Source organism: Sinohyriopsis cumingii, chromosome 13, assembly GCF_028554795.1.
Source record: "Sinohyriopsis cumingii isolate HCF-2022 chromosome 13, ASM2855479v2, whole genome shotgun sequence".
Lineage (NCBI taxonomy): Eukaryota > Metazoa > Mollusca > Bivalvia > Unionida > Unionidae > Sinohyriopsis > Sinohyriopsis cumingii.
Window position 1 is genome coordinate 43547582 of NC_142973.1, and position 20670 is coordinate 43568251.

The 20670-nt window shown below is 36.6% G+C and overlaps 1 protein-coding gene across 1 annotated transcript; it reads left to right on the forward strand.

The window, feature by feature from the left end:
• The first annotated feature begins 222 nt into the window (after positions 1–222).
• Positions 223–14069, forward strand: LOC149785311 (uncharacterized). The gene is made up of 3 exons (XM_089979204.1): positions 223–327; positions 10227–10278; positions 12028–14069. Exons 1-3 carry the CDS (start codon positions 284–286, stop codon positions 12355–12357), a joined length of 426 nt encoding a protein of 141 aa, XP_089835330.1. The 5' UTR covers positions 223–283; the 3' UTR covers positions 12358–14069.
• Positions 14070–20670: the final 6601 nt, after the last annotated feature.

Sequence of the window (20670 nt, forward strand, 5' to 3'; positions counted from 1 at the left end):
GTCTTTTCTGTTCGTAGCACACAAAAAATGAAGAATTGCTGCACTTTCACCCGCGCGGCAAGACGTATGCACACAAATCTCTTCGATACACTTCTGAGCAAATGTACATGATCACGCGAATCAGCTTAGAATATCTTTGATTGCGTCAATTGTCCCCATAGAATTACCTGTTGTCAGCACTATTGCATTTACCCAGAGTGTATTTAACCTCAATACACCAGCGACGCAACAGTAATCATACAGATTTAGAAGTGACCGGGCGGATTTTCAAGTTACTACTGCCATGGCTAACGGCGATACATCAGTGGGGAGAAACAAAAGTAAAGAGTAAGTACAATAATAATAATAATAATAATAATAATAAATTACGAAACACAGTGAACTCTGCTTAAGCATTATTCGAGCATGAATGTGAAAGATTAAAAGAAATTACCCAAAGGTACAAAAACAAACATGAAAACATCCAGTAAAATGTTTGCACGGTACCGCCAAAATAACAATGAAACGACGTTTATACTGAACCCGTTAAATATTTAAAAGATCAATTTCAGCTGATTTTCGCACTAATATTTATGGTGATTATTTATTAGAAATATCAACGTGTTCCCACGCATCCAGCAATACAGTCATACAGGTTAGATTCGGAGATTCGAACCCAGGTCCGCGGGTAAACTGCACCCATCGCCTTGCCTACACACACCAGTCTATATTCCATCACAACTAAGCATACATTACCAAAAATGATGTAATAGAGTCGGTGTTATATGCACTCGTGTGTACCAGACACACTCGCAGGCAAGGCGATGGGTGCCGTTTACCCGTGGACCTGGCTTCGAATCTCCGTAGAGTATGAATTACAAATTTGCTAACCTTTATGATAGTATTATAAGTATTAAATAATCACTCTGCCTACTATTATCAAGCATTCTCATATACAATCCGTTCTGTCTGATATATATATATATATATATATATATATATATATATATATATATATATATATATATATATATATATATATATATATATATATATATATATATATATATGTGTGTGTGTGTGTGTGTGTGTGTGTGTGTGTGGAGAGAGAGAGAGAGAGAGAGTATATTTGTGAATCTAAATAAAATAAAAACATTTAAGTATATGTTTAAAGCAATAGGTCTGGATATTTAGGGATACACATATAGAAAAAGACTTACGTTTTAATACAAAACTAGCTGATTTCAAATGACAGCTATCAAAATGGAAATCAATTTCGTAATCTTTCAAATGCTCCCATTTGTCGTTCATGTATACACCGGTACCTTTTAACGTGCAACAAGGTAAAGGCGAGCTCTTTAGACCACCCGGCCACCCTGGACAGCCAAATGAATTGTGATAGTTATGCTTTCTTTTCTTGAATAATAAGTACATGTAACAAGCGACTTTCAGCTCAAACCTGCAAAATGCCAATCGAATCACACACACACACACACACACACACACACACACACACGCACAGTGCGAAAAAGGTATGGAAGGAAAAGCGAAAACTGACTGAATACATGTCTATCATATGTGTTAAGTAACAGTAAAGGTACCCTTAATAGGATTCACTACACCATTTGTCCATCTTTGCCGTCCTCTCCCCCCACCAACACCACCACTACCACCACACACACCCCCAACTCGCAAACTAACCCTTTTAAGTGTGTGTGTGTGTGTGTGTGTGTGTGATCATTGGCAAAATTTCCAGACATTTGTTAGAAACGTGTTGGTCGATTGGATTAGCTCTCTGTCTTTCTCTGCATGGGTCGAACATGCGAATTCAATGCAAGAAAACGATACTAATTATCAATAACCTTTCAAAGGGAAATTCCATTAAGAGCGGATGAAAAATTATTAGCATTGTCTATCGGTGTAGGCGTCGCTCAATTTGCCAGGGTTGCGATAAACTATTCTATTATTCACAAGTGGGCCAGCTAACCGTTAGATATTACATTACGCTTTCACAAACGACACTAAGAAATATACCCGGCATATCACTCCATTAACGAGCCATATATAATAAATAACAATATAACTTCCACCTGTTTCATTTACTTCAGGTAAGTCTGGGTTCTCGTCATGTCACTACGCTCGATATATCCCATTATTCGGCTATGTGCGAATAACCACTGAAATATAGTTCATTGTTTTGCATGCCATTCGACGCTCCAATAGTGCTGTCTTCAATATTACGCTGGATCATATCTCAGTATTACGCTGGATCACACCTCAATTTACGCTGGATCATATCTCACATGAGGGAGTACTCTAATCCCCTTTGGTAACTTGCTGCAGACTTGTAATTTTTGCCTATTTCTCCATGAACTGAAGCCTAATTAACAAAAAGAACATTTTCCTGCTTTTAATGTTGAACAACAACATTTCTTCGTAGTTCTTGTTCATATATTACAACGTCCATTGTCATTCAATTGGACTTTTTACGTCCTTCAACACCAACCGCACCAAAACTTTGTTCTTGTTGAACCTTGAGTTTCCTCACCTTTAGCACCTGTTCCTTCTGACCGACATCACCACAACACGCACATGTGCTTGCGCTCCTCCTCTGAGACCAGGATGACTGCTTGAAGAACTCAACAGTGACTCGAACAAGGTTCAAACATTCTTCCCCTTTTGCACGAAATGGCCAGCTTAATTTTATGAAAATGCTTATTTGCTGACTTCGACATATAGCAAGAGAAAGCTTAAGAGTTTATATTACCTATAAACCGTCATTTAGTTGCATCTGTTTTCATGCATAAGCAAAATGCAAGTTTTAATACATCAAGTGTCTTCAGATGACCTAGTCCTACAATGTAAGACATAGCACATGTTATTTTTGTTTTAGTGCTACAACATAAATATCAGCGTCAAGGTCTTACATGTAGGACTACAGATGACCTATATTTAACTCTGACCGCCATATACGCTAACGCAGCAAAAATGTTCAACTAAATATACATTTGTAGAAGGAAAGCTAATTACGTTCAATCACTGACATAGTGAAGATAAATAGGAGAGAAAAGTAATTTTCATATATAGAAGAATTTTAAGAGGACCTTACTTCTCAAAGTGAACGTCAAGTCCCCTACTAAAAATATATGCCAATATCAATTATGAGTTTGATTAACTCCGGCGCGATTAACAAGCTGGCTGACTCTCTCTTCTTGGAGCACTTTCCGAATCTAATGGACTATGGAAATTCGATAGGTGGCAACCTGATTATTCTTGGAGATTTCAACTTTCACTTTGACTGTCCGGAAACCCAAATACATCAAAACTCATTGATTCCATTAATGTTTTCAACCTCAAACACTCAGTTAACCAACCCACCCATAAACATGGTCACATTTTAGACTGGATTCTTCATAGACCTGATGATAACATTCTACGGTCCTCCCTGGTATCTCATGACCTTGCATCAGATCACCTCTGCATTGTATGCCATCTTGACGCATCAGTCCCTATCCCTCCACATTTATCTGCTACTAAGAGAAACCTCCGTATGATAAATAGAACCAAACTAATGCACGACATCCAAGCTAACCTAACAACTTGCTTATCTCCTACCGCAGAACAACTCGATAACTGCCTGCGTTCATTGCTTGACAAACATGCCCCAGCTACCAAGTGCAGAGTATCAATTCAAAAGTGTTCTTCATGGTATAGCAGTGTTAGGGACCAGCTTCGCACTGCTAAAAGAGAACGCCGTAAAGCTGAGAGGCTTTGGCTTTCCGCCAGACTCACTATTCATAAGCAAATCTATGAAGCCGCTAAGAAGAATGTCACAAATATAGTCCATGCAGCGAAATCAGCCCACTATACTACTAAGATCATGGAAAGTTCCAGCTGCAAAGAGCTCTTCGAGATTACTAACAAGCTAATGTCAAGGAACAAATTTACACCACTTCCAACTACCTTCTCTCCAGTCGACCTTCCAGACATGTTTGCAAATTTCTTCCGTGACAAAGTACAAACCATTAGAGAACAGCTTGACACCACAATTTCAATTGAGTCGTCGTCACCATACAGTTGGGATACAGAATTTGAGCGGCAACCATTAGCAGCATTTGAACCTGTCTCTGTGGATTTCGTACGTACAATCCTGATGAAGAGTGCACCAAAGTCATGTGAACTTGATCCATTTTCAACATCGCTACTGCTTGAGTGCTTAGATCCAGTATTGCCTTCACTAACTGATGTTATTAATACCTCTCTCTCATCCGGGGAATTCCCATAATTTTTCAAAACTGCCATTGTAAAGCCTCTGCTGAAGAAACCAACACTAGACCATAACGATTTAAGAACTACCGCCCAGTTTCTAATCTCCCATTCATATAAAAAATCTTAGAAAAGGTTGTTCTATCCCAGCTTGTATCTCATCTAAATTCAAATAGTCTTTTTAGCAATGTACAATCTGCATATCGCCCTTGCCACAGTACTGACACTACTCTTCTAAAAGTAGTTAATGACATTCTCTCTGCGTTGGATAGCGGAAAGATTACAGTCCTCATCCTCCTTGATTTGTCTGCAGCATTTGACACAATAGACCATGATATATTACTTCACCGTCTCCAGCATGTATTTGGCATTCATGATACAGCCTTAGTGTGGTTTAAGTCCTAATTGGTCAACATGACACAAATTGTATCTGCAAATGGAATACACTCCAGCCCAGTTGATCTATGTTGTGGAGTTCCACAGGGGTCTGTTCTTGGACCTGTTCTCTTCATTCTGTACACTCAGTCGCTCTCAAGTGTCATAGATCATCATCCAGTGTCTCACCAATTGTACGCTGATGACACCCAAATATACAAATCTAGCCACCCAACTGAAGTTGATGCTACCATCCAAGGTGTAGAGAGGTGCATTTCTGATGTGAAATCATGGATAACATGTAACAAGCTGTAGATGAATGATGATAAAACTGAGGCCATTCTGATCATAACACAGACTTTCTCATTCACATCCTTTACCTCAAACAATAAATATCAGCAACACCAACATTAAATTCACACAATCAGTATGAAACTTAGGTGTTACTCTGGACAGTACTCTCACATTGCACCAATATGTCATGAACATATGCAAGGCTGCATATCTTGAGCTGAGACGCATCAGCTCAATTCGCAAATATCTTTCAGATGATGCCACTAAAACACTTGTGTGTTCATTAGTACTTTCAAGACTGGACTATTGTAACTCAATTCTGTCTGGTTCATCTCAATATCTACTCCAAAAACTTCAAAAAGTTCAAAACACAGCTGCTCGGATCATACTTTGAGTACCACGATCAGAGCACACCTCCCCGCTGCTCTGTACCCTACACTGGCTATCCATTCGATCCAGAATAAAACACAATTTTGTTTTTTCTCTGTGCTACGTTTCACTGTCGGACTCTAGTCCAACATACCTATCCGACATCACCCATGTGCACAGCAGAGTCGAATGAATTGCCCACTGAACTTAGACACAAAGACACAGTGATCACATTCAAGAGAGCTCTCAAAACTCACTTTTTTCGACTGCAAGAACAAACTTAAAGACCTAATAATGTTTCCTACCTTAAATATTCTCAGCATGTTTTTTTTAATGTTTTCTAATTTCATAGTGTTTGTTTTTGTAATCATATCATTATATGTTGTTTTTTTTTTTATCTTACAGGTGTTGTCTAATGTTATAAAGCGCTTAGAGCTTCTAAAGATTAGGCGCTATACAAAGTCCTCTTTATTATTATTATTATTATTGTTATCATTATTATTATCAAAAGGATCATGCCAATATTGAAATGGCTATCGATTATCTAAAAGATCATACCGGTATTGAAATGACGACGTCTTAATCGCGACGTCTGACTTTTATCCGGCTAGGAATCAGGACATGGTTATATCATTGTGTAATAATCACTGAGATTCCATGTTTGTCAAACAGTCAAATAATCACCAGTACGTGTATTTAGCACAACTCCAATAAACTACTGAATGGACTTGTTACGACATTCTTTTACTTCAGTTAACAAGCTATTTAACTCAGCAAACATCCGTAACTGTTAAGTGAATACAGCACGCTCTCTCTCTCTCTCTCTCTCTCTCTCTCTCTCTCTATATATATATATATATATATATATATATATATATATATATATATATATATATATATGTGTGTGTGTGTGTGTGTGTGTGTGTGTGTGGTGTGTAGTTAAAAAATCGGTATCTCAAGGCGTTCATCACTTACTTTTTTTGCGCGTTCCCTTACTTTATTTGCGTTTACCATTTGCGCTCGCCATTGTCCCCCTCCCCCGCATCCGAGTAACATGGATTCCCTCACTTTTATATTACATTCTCTCACTTCCTTATTTAGCACTTCACCACTGTGTGTGTGTGTGTATATATATATATATATATATATATATATATATATATATATATATATATATATATATATATAACGGACGTAGTTCGCATCCTGATGAGTCTTGAGATACCGATTTTTTTTACTAGCGCTGCTCCTTAAAAGTGCCGCTTTTCAACAGTTGTCAGCCATTTTAAATAAGCAATTCACAACTTAGCCGTTAGCAGCGTTTTGATAACGTTCGACATCTTTTCCATAGCGAGAAACTGCTATTTGATAGGTTGATCGCTACAGTAGTTAACTGCTACACAATTATTAAAAAATGCCCAATTGTCGGAGCAAGCGTTTAGATTGGTAAAAATTACATAAGATCGCATCACGTGACGGAGAAACTAGAAGTTATTAGGTCATAACAACAGATGGGAAATATTTTTGAATTTGTGCACCCTCCTGATGTTATTTGACAATATTTGTAAACAGTGGTTACAAAATAGTTCTGACATATTTTTGTGATTGGTTATTATCTTTATAACTAATTGTGACATCCCTAATATATTATACCAATAATATATCATTAATGTTTCGAATTGTATACCTTATGATGGCACCTGTTATTGATGGCGTGTAGGCTTGTGGTGCCAGAGTAGATTAGGAATCCAGACTGTATCTTTCATTAAATACTCTGATTTTGCCATCAAAAATTATTATGAAATAATCAAAAACTAAAAACTAAAAACGAAAAAGATGAAACACGTATCGACAAGTTCGTGAAACCATTATTTATCACAGAGTTATTGCCATATTTATGAATTAAATGTTAGGCTCTTTCACAAAATGGTTCTTTGGAACCCGATCGTGTAATTTTCGAAGGATGGGGAGTTGAGGGCTAAAATTTTCTTGTGCAGTTTCTTAGTTGTGCCTAAATATTGCTCGGGTCTGCTGTCACTTTCTGTTTATGATATCAGGTGACAAATTCCCTCTACATTTGAAAAGAGTGAATAAAATGTTCCAACTCCAAGAAAATATTGCCAGTTCCATCTCATCACAGTGAATTATACGGTAGGTCCCCTGGCGTCTCTTTGAGTCGTGATTAAAATGACAGTACTGATTATTTTTAATTACATTGGTGAGGTAATACTTTCTTAACTCTACATGAAAATTCGACTGTTTTCCTATATTGTTCATTAATATTTAACCACCCAGTTAGTTTTAGCTTGTCTATACAATACAACGTTTTATAAAATCATTAAATATGCATATTCAAATACATAAACGGAGTCAGCTTTATTCCATGGGCATTATTTTATTAAATCGAAGGCTTAAAAATAATATTGTACTTGTTATCGAAAGCTTGCGTTATATGTATTTATACTGCGTAATAGTAGGCTACATTACAAATTATCTATACAGTTTAGTCAGATTTACAATACACTACAGCAGCAGGTAGAAAGGGGCGTGGCATGGTCGATAACTTGGATACTCATTTGTTAGTCCAACACATTATATATTTCACGTCAAATGGTCAGTTTCTAAGGATCAAATTGGTCTCATGAAATAACATAAGAGAGAGAGAGAGAGAGAGAGAGAGAGAGAGAGAGAGAGAGTTTAACGAATAGGCGAACTAGGTGGCCGCTTAGGGCGCCAAGATTGGGGGAGGGACCGCAAAAGCGTTGCACGAAAATTTATTTTAAGATCCACGCTACGTTGTGCAAAGCGAAAACAATAACAATGTCAACACTGTCAGGTTATTTATTTATTATCATTAAATATGTATACTAAATAATGAAAATAAATTATCAAAACCGAACATGTATTAATACTAATGAACAATGACATAGTATGCAGTATTTCATTTTTGAAAGGTTATAATAAGCGAGACCGGGGGGTGGGGGGTGGCGCGCATGGTGGAAAATTCGCTAAGAGCGTACAATACCATTGCACCGGCCCTGGGTCCAATGTGGGAGAGAGAAAACATTCAATAACTTTTGGGGAAACTGTCGATCTTGGCGGATTGACGAATAACTCTCAGAGGTGCTGCATGTAAGTATCGAACCCAGTGACTGAATAATTGTGCTCCTAGTGTGTTATTACTGCGCTATCCGGACAATCTGCGAATAACTCCAACCTGTTTTTGTCTCGATGTTATCTTAAAACATTATTGGGTTACAGTCTCGTTTCCTTACGCAAGTCACGGTAATACCAGGGGTTACTCAACCTGGAATATACGGTATCAACTTAGAGGTGAACCGTGTAAACCGCATTGAAATTTAGCACATTACGATCGTACAGATATTAATTATCAAGCACGATATTTCTTGAACTTGCGCCAGCCAAGGCTTATCTCTCTTTGTAATTCAAAGCGATAATTTTACCCCAGGCCATGTCGACGAATTATTAATTTAAACAAATATCTTTACAATATCAGATTAATTATGTTCCCTTGTATACAAAGTCAACGTTAGTGAATTTACATCTCGATAGCTGCAAACAGCGGAAACACTAGTATAATTGTTGGACGATTTAATTCATGTTTTGTAAAGGAATCCATGCTACAAAAAAAAAAAAAAAAAAGAAAACGAAAATGGGGGGGGGGGGGAGAGAGAGAGGGGGACTGACAATACCATGATGTTATCCGGGCACATATGATCAGAAACAACAATGATAGACAAACTGATTGGTTATCAAGTAAAATCCATTAAGGGTATCGTGGTATGTAAGTCATGATCCAAGATTAGATCCCTTTGTCATCAACTTTACGAGGCATCTCAGAAGTGGCCATTGATTTGTGGTTTGAGCAATGCTCTTGACCTTTATTGCACTAGCTGATCCCGCTGAAAATGGGTACTAGTGAATTAACCTTTGATGGACTGGAGTCCATCCAGGTGAAGTGAATGAAGTAATATGTATGCGATCCGACCCTATAAACTATTTGAATACTTCTGAAGAAGAATGACGCTAACCAATAAAATTGATTAATGTTTTAGCCGGAGATAGCTTACAATATTACCAGATAAAAGAAAGCGCCGTGAACTTTAAAAGCTACGGTGTCCTCCGTATGGTTTCCCGAGAAGTTTGTCTACGTTCTTTCATTCAATGTAATGCAACAACTTCACATCCCATTGGGAGAGATAAGTATAATGTAGAGTTACGTTGCCTTTATCGAAATTAGAAAAAAAGCAATGACATATTAGTATCATGCACACGTTTTTCATGTCACAGAGCATCATGACGTGTTCAGTTGTTGTTGTAGGGTTTAACGCCATTTTTCAGCACAAGATAGGCTATACATGGAGGCCAATATAAATGGTGGAGGAAGAACCTGGTAAAACACAGGAAAGAACCATCGACCCACGAGAAGCTGCTGGCAAGTTTTCTCACATACCCACATTGGCCCAACCCGAGACTCAAACCCACGCAGACAGAGGTGAGAAGGCAGTGATCCGTAACGGCGAGCGCTTTAGACCACTCGGCCACTCGGGGCCCCTACGTGTTCAGAAAATGGTGTTAATCTATACATTGAGAAATGGATTGAATCTCATATCAGTATCGTAACACAAAATTTAGTTACAAAGATGAATGATTAGTCAATTAAAAATTTCGCAAAGCGAAATTATTAATTGGGATCCCGTTTTCAGAGTATAAATGTACGACAGTCACTTTCCTAGAATAGGTAAAATCAGCAGGAGCAACTATTAAAAGGAGTCTCATCCTAGAGTGTACGCTGTATACATGTCTTTTCCTTTTGGCTATACTAGTCCTTTCTCAAAAGCAGACATGTTTGAAAAAGAGGGAGTAATCTAGATTAGCCATTTAAGTTACCGAGTATTAATATACACTATTTTTCTTTTCAGGTGCGCACGACCTCTGACGATTGACTACAGTCATCAAGATAGTCTTTCTGGGGTAAGTCAGATTGAATCAACCTGTTGAATAACATTCCACCATGATGTTATTTCACATACGTACACATTGCTTGCCTATATTGTAGGACTCGTATACAAGAATGACTTATTCACCCCACCCCCAACCCGGTCCCCAGCCTACGTAAAACTCCAACTAAAATTAAAAGTACCATATTGTCCAGTAAGCTAATTTATAATTATGCTAGTACTTTATGATCCAGTACTCTCCAATGTTTATACTACTTATGCTACAGTTTGTTTCAAAATGCACCACTTCTCAATTTGTTTCACATTCGAGTCAAATCTGGTTAAAATAATTAAACGGTTTGAAATTATGCTGCCTTAATCATTATTCACTGTGTATTCCTTAGGGTGTTTATTTTTTCATATATTCTGAGATAATTTGCGTTTGACACATATCCTTAAACCGTAAACAAGGATGCAACTTTGGAGGCTCCACAGTGACCTATTTATGGGAACGGATGGAGAATGTTGGTCATACATTTGATCGTTCATTCTTACATCTGGCCATATCTTTGAGACTATCATTTGTATAGCAACCAGAACTTGACAGAAGAGTGCATCTAGAAGATAACAAAACGTTTGAATCAAATCTTGAGCACTATAACCTAATTTTTGGGCAAGAAAATTTAATTTTGTTTTTGTTTAACAATTTTACATGTTGACTTTATAAACTTTATATGTAAATGTATGTCCTACTACATCTAAGAAACATTAGTCATGGCGACCTACTTTTATGAATCAGTCACCTTTTCAAAGAATCCAAATGCTGTCTTTATTTTCTGAATACTATGCTACACCATTAGCTCATCTGACTTGAAATGTACCATGAGCTGACTTGATATGTACCATGATGAGTTGACTTGATATGTACCATGATGAGTTGACTTGATATGTACCATGATGAGTTGACTTGATATGTACCATGATGAGCTGACTTGATATGTACCATGATGAGTTGACTTGATATGTACCATGATGAGCTGACTTGATATGTACCATGATGAGTTGACTTGATATGTACCATGATGAGCTGACTTGATATGTACCATGATGAGTTGACTTGATATGTACCATGATGAGTTGACTTGATATGTACCATGATGAGCTGACTTGATATGTACCATGATGAGCTGACTTGATATGTACCATGATGAGCTGACTTGATATGTACCATGATGAGTTGCCTAACACCAGGATTAAAAATTCATTTAATTTAACCTTCTTATTACCCTTTAGTGATTTTTTTATATACTCTTAGCATACATCGGATAAATCATTAAGGTAAAATTAGTTTTAATCGAACTTCACACATGGATGCATATTTGCAAGTTACGCAACAACAACCCCTCCCCGCATTGTTATTGTGCCATACTTCTAACGTGAGTATTTGACTTTAATAAAGTGTATTTTGTATCTGTTTTGTTACAGATATAAATCAGCCCACTCTTTACATACTGCATCGTCAATGACAAGTTAAATGTGCAGCATATACTATCGTCATGTATACTACCGTCGTGTATTCAGGAACAATGACAAGCGTAGTTGGCAAAGGGATTCGTCTTTGGAGAAACACCTTCTTGCGTAATATAGCTAGGTTCTTTACTAATCCTCAAAATTGGCAGAAATATCAAATTGTTTAAAAATGATAGAAAAGTTCATAGTATGCATACAATTTTACATCTGTACACGATCTATTAAACAAATGTAATATTACCGTATGTTTCAGAACTCATTTTCCTCAAAAGCCTACTTCGTAGTACATCCAGAATGGCGATCGGAATACAAGGATCCTCCCAAATCAGTTCCACTGAACCGCCCACCGTGGCCATGGGAACAACCACGTTACCGTCAAAATATTCATCGTCCAATAACGTACGAGCCACCGCCTGTAACCAAAGACCAAGAAACCAAACATTCGTCACCGCCATTACCGTATGAACTGCCCAAAGGATATACCTTCACGCACCCAAGTTCCGATATGTCCAAATCCGACATAAAGACAACGTTATATGGTTTGCCGTGTGCTGACCCGACTAGGTCCATGTTACATTACTAGACGACGTACGTTTAGATGTACACCCTAGATGACTGCCTTTCTATAGAAGTGCTCAATATACTTTTTTGTACTCTTTTTGAAATTCACCTTATATTGAAAACAATGTGCATGCTCTCAAGAAATCACTTATCTATGGGTAACTGCCAAGCGCCTTTCAATCGAAAGAGAATATACTTTCATTTCATTCAGTGTTGACGAGATGGTGAAGATGGTAACGGTCCTTTTTGTTTTTATTTATTTTGTATGGTTTTTTTTAGATGCTGGATCACACTATTGTCCGCAGGAAGAATGATATTTAAGAATTATTCAAAAGTTCAGGATATTCATTTATCTTTTTTTATCTTGTGGGTGGGTGGGTGATGAATTGCTGAGATCGCAGAAAAATTAGACCTACTTGACACAGGATTGGATTAAAACTGTCCAAACGTATAGTAACCTTTCTAACTGAGTACGCAAAATACGTACAGATTAAGAAAAAGTAAAGGTCGACCTTCGACGATGGTTAAGAATTTGTAGTGTTTCTTGGATCAAATATAAGTTTTCTTCTATAAGGTAGCTGAAATCCACAAAAGAGAAAGCAAGACGAAACTTACGCCTGCTACCCCCCCTCCAAAAAAAAAACAACAACAGAATAACTTGCTTTGAATGATGCATAAAGATAACATGAGAGTTTACTATGGTAAGTGTGCTTTAAGATCTTAGTTTCGAACGCTTCTTGTTGTTGCTGTTATTATTATGATTATTATTATTATCCGAGACTAACTGACCAGGTTATACATATGATTGAGTTGTGCTGTTATAAATGTCTTTTGGTTTATCATATTTTTAGTAGTGTTTGCTGGAAGTTAGCCCTTGACGAATGCTTCACAAATAGTGAATTCGTTATTTTTTCAATTATTTTATGTTTTAACATGCACCCAATGTTTGAAGGATATTCCCGCCTTGAAAATGTTATATGTATGCTCGAATGGACAGAATATATGTGCAAAAAGTGAATACCACAGGAAATGTGGTCATTTTCGTTTCTACCCTGTCTTTCAAGTATTATTAATAAGGGTCCGTCCATTTAGTACGTACGCATGGAGGGGAAAGGGATTTAACCCAAATGCATACGCTTGCGGGGGGGGGGGGGGGGGGCTACTGAAAAATGTACGTACGCATAGGAAACGGGGTGGGTGGGTGAAACCTCGAAAATAATTTGTCTATTAATACGTAACCTGTTTTACTGGGTTCAGTCGGCGTTTGAATTTTAGCGTAAACTAGACAAACTTTTAAAAGTTACGCAGCTTATTTCGTTGATGCAGCCAAACATTCAACATCGTTGAACAATGGGTAATCTATTTTATTAAACACGTTATCATTGTTAATCTTTGATCGTTTCTGCGTGGATTACATAATGGCCGTTCTGTAGAATTCGAGGACGGGTGCGTCAAGCGCACGTATACAGATGGGTGTGTGTGTGTGTAAAAAAGTATGCATGTGTACAGGGAGGGGGAGGGGTCAAGCTTTGCCAGATTTTTGCTTACGTACTAAATGGATGGCCCCTAAGGCACAAGAGTTGTGGTTTGTCTACACCTGTCAGTCAACGTTAGTAATGTACGTGCTTTAAATTAAGGCAGCAAAAGTATAATTTCCCAGTGAATACTATTGATGCTTATATATATATATATATATATATATATATATATATATATATATATATATATATATATATATATTATATATATATATATATATATATATATATATATATATATATATTCGGCTTATCTATAGGTTGTTTTCCTTTCTTAAAAAGTTCACGTAGAACTCTTCTATAAAGTGAAATAAAAACCTGCTCAAATGCAGCTCATGGGGAAAAATGAATGACTTCTGAATACATCTGAATACTGGCATTGACTATAGCAATAGCTAAGTGCTAGTGATTCCAATGAGCACGAAAATGTGCAAAATTTCGACCTTTTTCCTCCATGGGCAAGAGAAATTACAAAAGAATGTTATGCTATCATAAGTTCCTAAATTGGTTTGAGCTGTACATGAAAGTGTGCCTCTGTTCACTTCATGGACATCAATTACCGAAACAGTATTATTGTAGATAGATAAAGGTGTGTTATTTTTGTTTCGAAATTTATTCCTTGTTACAAATAAATTTGTTTTCCACATGCATTGATGATTTTATCTTCACCCATGTACAACTTACGTGATCATGAAAGAAAGAAAGAATGGCTGAAAGAATATATAGGGGTCCCGAGGCACATTATGTCTCGCCTACAAGTAGAGCTATAACAATGGTGTCATCAACTAATGGAGGAGAGAAAGGTCCCAAGGACACTATGGTACATCGTACCTAATTCTTTTCAGTACAGTAGATGAGGTAGAACTTTGAAAAGTAACTCTGTATATATCGTGATGTCTGCTAAATCCCTGATCGTTAACATATATATATGTTAATGACCTGGGATTTAGCAGATATCATGATATATACATCACTTTAATGGAGGCAACAAGGGAAACGAAGTCAGAGTTACTTTTCAAAGTTACATATGAAGAGAGAGAGAGTAGTAGTAGTAGTTGTTGTTGTTGTTGGGTTTAACGCCATTTTTCAGCACACGATAGGCTATGCATGGCGGCCAGTATCAGTGGTGGAGGAAGAACCCGGGAAAACCCCTGGAAGAACCACCGACCCACGAGAAGCTACTGGCAAGCTTTCTCACATACCCACATTGGCCGAATCCTAGACTCGAACCAACTCAGACAGAGGTGAGATAGCAGTGATCCGTAGCGGAGAGCGCTTTAGACCACTCGGCCACTAGGGGACCCTGACAGAGTAGTAAATAAAATAGTAAATTCATGTTCATCACATGCGACAATCTCATTTAAACGTCTCTAATTACTCTTTCCATATTTAGCAAGTGGCTGTTAGGCGATTTCAAGCAGAATCTGTTTTTGATCATCCGTCAAGAAATGCAGGACCCATCTTGTTGAACTTTTCTGAGCTTCAAATGATCCTTGAATATGTTTAAAAAAAAAAAAGCAGCTGATGAATGGGAGCCCGTGATAATAGAAATATCTTCGTTACTTGACTCCTAACAGCTGATGAATGGGAGCCCGTGATAATAGAAATATCTTCGTTACTTGACTCCTAACAGCTGATGAATGGGAGCCCGTGATAATAGAAATATCTTCATTACTTGACTCCTAACAGCTGACGAATGGGAGCCCGTGATAATAGAAATATCTTCGTTACTTGACTCCTAACAGCTGATGAATGGGAGCCCGTTTTAACATAAATATCTTCGTTACTTGACTCCTAACAGCTGATGAATGGGAGCCCGTTTTAACATAAATATATTCGTTACTTGACTCCTAACAGCTGATGAATGGGAGCCCGTTTTAACATAAATATCTTCGTTACTTGACTCCTAACAGCTGATGAATGGGAGCCCGTGATAATAGAAATATCTTCATTACTTGACTCCTAACAGCTGATGAATGGGAGCCCGTGATAATAGAAATATCTTCATTACTTGACTCCTAACAGCAATCACTTCCTGATCACCAGTCGCAGAGAACAATCTTCCCAAACTTTGATCGTCATCTATGGATTCGCGACCATCCTTAAAACGAAACAACCTTAGAATTGTAGGATATAAAAGAATTACATCCGTAAACTTTATCCATATCGGGGAGTACCCTAAAAGTCCATGGATTTTACATTATGTTTTTTGCTCAGTAGCAAAATTGTTCATCTTTCTCCTACATTTTTATATCACTGTTGTTTAGCTGTATTACATTGAGCGTATATATATGCAGGCGTCAAGCGTGCTGCACGTGCATCTGCGGACCATTTGATTGAACGTTATCTTCTTATCGATTGATGATAAATTTATTGACATATTCAAAGAAACAAAAAAGTGATGACAACATATTCAGAACTTCTCAAATGCCCGTCGCATGCTCATCTTTTCTTGAGAATGGCGCAGGAAGAAAAAAATCTGGTTTATCGTTAAATATTGAAACACGCATCTACACGTACACACAGGGTATACCTTGTTATTACATTGACAAACGTAATTGTATGTAAACTTCAATGTAAAACCAATGCACACTGAAATTTTGATAGTTTGGCAACAGAAAGTTGGATCAGTTAAACAATTTTAAATATTAAAATCTATTACGATCCTCGTATTAAAAAAAAAAACAACGAATGAATACATCAATAGATTCTAATTATAACACTCTCCATTACCAAAGTACTCTAACATTTCTGAACCACTCAGTCCCTGAACCAATCAAGTTTTTATATATTAAAAAAAGTCTCTCAAGTTCCTTGACGACATACAAGTACAATTGTATTGATTGTGCGTTGAGTGGATATATACGACAAGCAGAATGAAAAGAAGAATCAATAAAATGACACATCGCTTTTTGATCGGTTATTTGAGCCATGTATTGCACCAGCCATATACCTGAGTCTAAAATTAAATAGAGACTACTCCTAATGCATAATTGTACATTCCTGTACGGGAGTTGACCACGCACAATCAATACAAAAATATATCACAGTAAGAAATCCAATTCAGCACTGTCTTTATAAACTATTATGTCCTACATCCGTGCAATCTGTATATGTAAATAATTATATATATATATATATATATATATATATATATATATATATATATATATATATATATATATATATATATATATATATATATATAATACAAGAGAACTTCAAAACAGACGAAGGCAATCGCTTAAGCGACAACGGTACAGCATGTACTTCAAATCGAAATATGATCCGATCTCGTTCTTGGAGAATTTTGTATTTTATATAAATTGGGAAATACCTCACTGCCTTTAATCAACAATTAGCAAAACAGATTAAAGATAAACTTCGTGATCGAAGATAAATCGTAAACTTAAATATTAAGAAAATGTTTCAAAAATTTGCTTATAAAGTACAGAATCAAAGTCACAATGCGATTGCATTAGACCCGTTTGATACAATAATACAATCAATTAACAAACAAATATTAAATAAAATACCGACTGATATAGCTGAATCGAAAATACCATATGACATTAAAACAAGCAAATTAAGATGTTAAAGGACATAAGAGAGGAGTTTGTTTCACGTACGACTTACGCTTATAGAGCCGCGTGATACAACAGAAAACAAACAGGATAATAATCCATAGTTTATGGACCAATGGACCTATACAAGTGCGATCGCGGGGTGTAAGATAAGATTAGCTGTGGAAAATGTCTTCCTCGTGGGTTGGTAATTATAGAGAACGAGGTGGACATTTTGTCAACATGCATGACAAGTGGCAAATATCTTAATGCTTATTCACGTATCTAAATTATTTGTATTCAAATGAATGTGTTGCTAATTAAATAAATCAAGATGAAGATTCGCATACAATCTATCAACGCATTTCACAACAAGTTAGAACAGAATTACAACCCCCTTTATCACGTGGTTATGAAATCACGAAGATAGACCATGAAAAAAAAATATAGATATATATAGTGATTGGTTTAATAGACGTCCGTTGATAAAATGAAATATGGATAACTGAAAATACATTTTCATCTCTCCGTATATGTGAATGAAATAGTGGAATGAAGAGAAAGCGGCATGGGAGCAACTATATCAGACTGGTTTGAATAACTGAAACAGGGAAGGTTAGACACGTTGAAATATTTATCGTATTCGCTTCAAGTGATATTATGCAGTTTCAATAGGGTGGTTCTAATAATTACACAGATGAAAGGTACGATACCACTGGTATGAAAGATTTGTAAATGTTGGTGTCGCCACAGACAAAAAGACGTCACATACATAAATATATCCGTAAAAAAATTCAATAGGTTTGAAAAACACAACTGCTGTATTACAGTATTTGTCAACATATATAATTCCCTTAAAACGTTCAAATGTAGAATTTAAAAATAATCATCACCAATTAAATATTGCGTATGTTGCTAATTACGAGTCTGAAAATATGGTTGTAATACAGACACATAATTGTAATAGTGCTATTGAACCATCAGATGCACATCTGAATACATTTTATCACTGTTTTGTTTGTACCTCAATTCAGAAATGTTACAGACCACTTATTTACAGAGATACTGACTGCATTCGGGTGTTTTACAACTGCTAAGGTAGGCTGGCACAACTGGTGGGTGAAGAATTAAGATTGAAAAATGCAAACTCTATTTTGTCCACAAAGGATGACGAAAGGAATTTAAAGCAATAAATACATGCTATATTTTTTAGAACAAATATCTGAATACAAGTTTCGCGACCACGATCTCTTAATAAGCAGGTACAGGGGGCTTCTTGAAAAGAAATTTAATTCTGAATTTCAGATACCCTAAATAAATATCCCATTTTATTTGCAGTTTGTCCGGTTGAGATTTATTCATCAGGACGCATGTAATAAAGATGAATAGGTTAGAGTCATTATTTTAAAATATCAACCACGAGAGCTAGTTTTGATTGGTTCGATACTTTTATTACGTCGACAAAATTCCCACAGCCACGGATTTGATCCTAATTGTTAACCAGTATTGTGTAGAATGAACCTTAATAAGTTAAAATCGTGAGGTCATAATTATTGGCAATATCGTGTTCAACATGTATAAAGTTAACGAAGTTATGAGAAGTAAGAAGCGACTCCCACTCCCAGGAAAGACAAAAACTGTTATTCAAAGAAATAGGTCTTACAATTGCTTCTGTAATTACAGCAGAAAAATGCTAATAACAACAGTTCTTGCCATGGTCAACACTGTTAAAGGAGCTGTAACTGAAAGTGGTTGGAAAGCTGCTTCCCCATGAAACATTTGTATTCCACCATTGGCACTAACGAAAAGGGTAACATAAATATTCGCAATTATTTGCATGGTTCGTACCAAACAGTATCAATAGAACTTGCTGTAACTGGTGACGTGAGAAGTTGATTGTTTGGGAGTGCTGGACAATTCTTCCCTCACTGAAGCATATTGTTTTATTTATTTTAGCATTGGAAGGTTTGTTGTATAAAATTTGTATTAAAATGTGTAGCATCTTTAAGATAATGTTGTAAAGGTGAACTATTGCAACTCCTGCAACGTTAGCGTCAACGTAAATGACCGTTTATTCCATGGTCAATATTACTTCCTGAAGTTTATAAATTGGTATGAGTCTTTTAAATGTCAGAGAATCGGATCTGATTGGCAGACTTAATAGTAGAAATATCAAAGATGAGGTGTGCTGAAGAAAAATCATTAGCAGAATCCTTCTTCTTTGCTTACTTGCTCTCGACCATGTCTTCTTTTTTGTCCTATACAATTTCTTATCATACTGTCACGGATTGCTTACGAGCTATTGGATTGCCGACTGCATATGTTATTGATGTTAGAGTGTAAGCCAAAGTTAGACGAGTTGACGATAGTACTCTTTTATCACGATGTTACCATGTAACAAAATAATATAACATCGCCTCCAGGAACATAGTCCAATTCGGTTTTAAATTTATTATGTATCGCTGGAATTTGACTGTAATGTTTTCAATTTTTGTACTAGCTCTATTAACTTTGCAATTGTCCTATACTGTTGAAAGAGAACGCGTAATAGATGTTCTGTTCTGGTCATGTGCACCTAATTATATATAATCAAAAGCTTGGACTTAACCTTGTAACACCTTCATATGTCAGACCGTACTATCTTGCAGAAAAAAAAATATGTCCAGACAGTAGGTTATTTTGTTTCTGCCCTATAACCTATTCCATCAGCTGACAACAGGGGCGTATTAAGGCTCACTGGTGCCCTAAGCACTGACAAATCTTGGTGCCCCCCTCCTTTCCACGTACACCTGGGAAGATAACCCTAGGGTACACCATGATCAAGAAACAGAACATTATGATCAATTTGCACTAGTCTTATCAATTTTTTTATACAAATCTTCATTCGTTTTTTTTTCCCCACCCTTTTCTCAACTTTGTGGTACCCCCTTTGGCCCTGGTGCCCTAAGCACGTGCTTAGTTTGCTTAATGGTTAATACGCCCCTGGCTGACAATGTTATCCAGAATTAAGCAGTGCCTGCTCCATATCAGTAGTTACGTTACAAAGCAGCTAACACAACATAAGGCGTTGCCTCACGTAAACCTTGGTGTACTGTTTATGATATTCAGGGCGATTACAAATTAAATAGTTTTTCACTTGAGGTATGTCCAGTCATGACCAGATGGAATTTTAAAATTGTTTTACATCAAATTTAATTATTGTGGTATTGTTATTTTATTTGAATGAATCATCAT

Bases quoted from the DNA above. Each gene is read 5' to 3' on its own strand.
- LOC149785311 (XM_089979204.1), top strand. From the start codon at position 284: ATGGCTAACGGCGATACATCAGTGGGGAGAAACAAAAGTAAAGA. The intron at 328-10,226 runs GTAAGTACAATA...TTTTCTTTTCAG, and splicing joins GGGAGAAACAAAAGTAAAGA to GTGCGCACGACCTCTGACGA. The intron at 10,279-12,027 runs GTAAGTCAGATT...CGTATGTTTCAG, and splicing joins ATCAAGATAGTCTTTCTGGG to AACTCATTTTCCTCAAAAGC.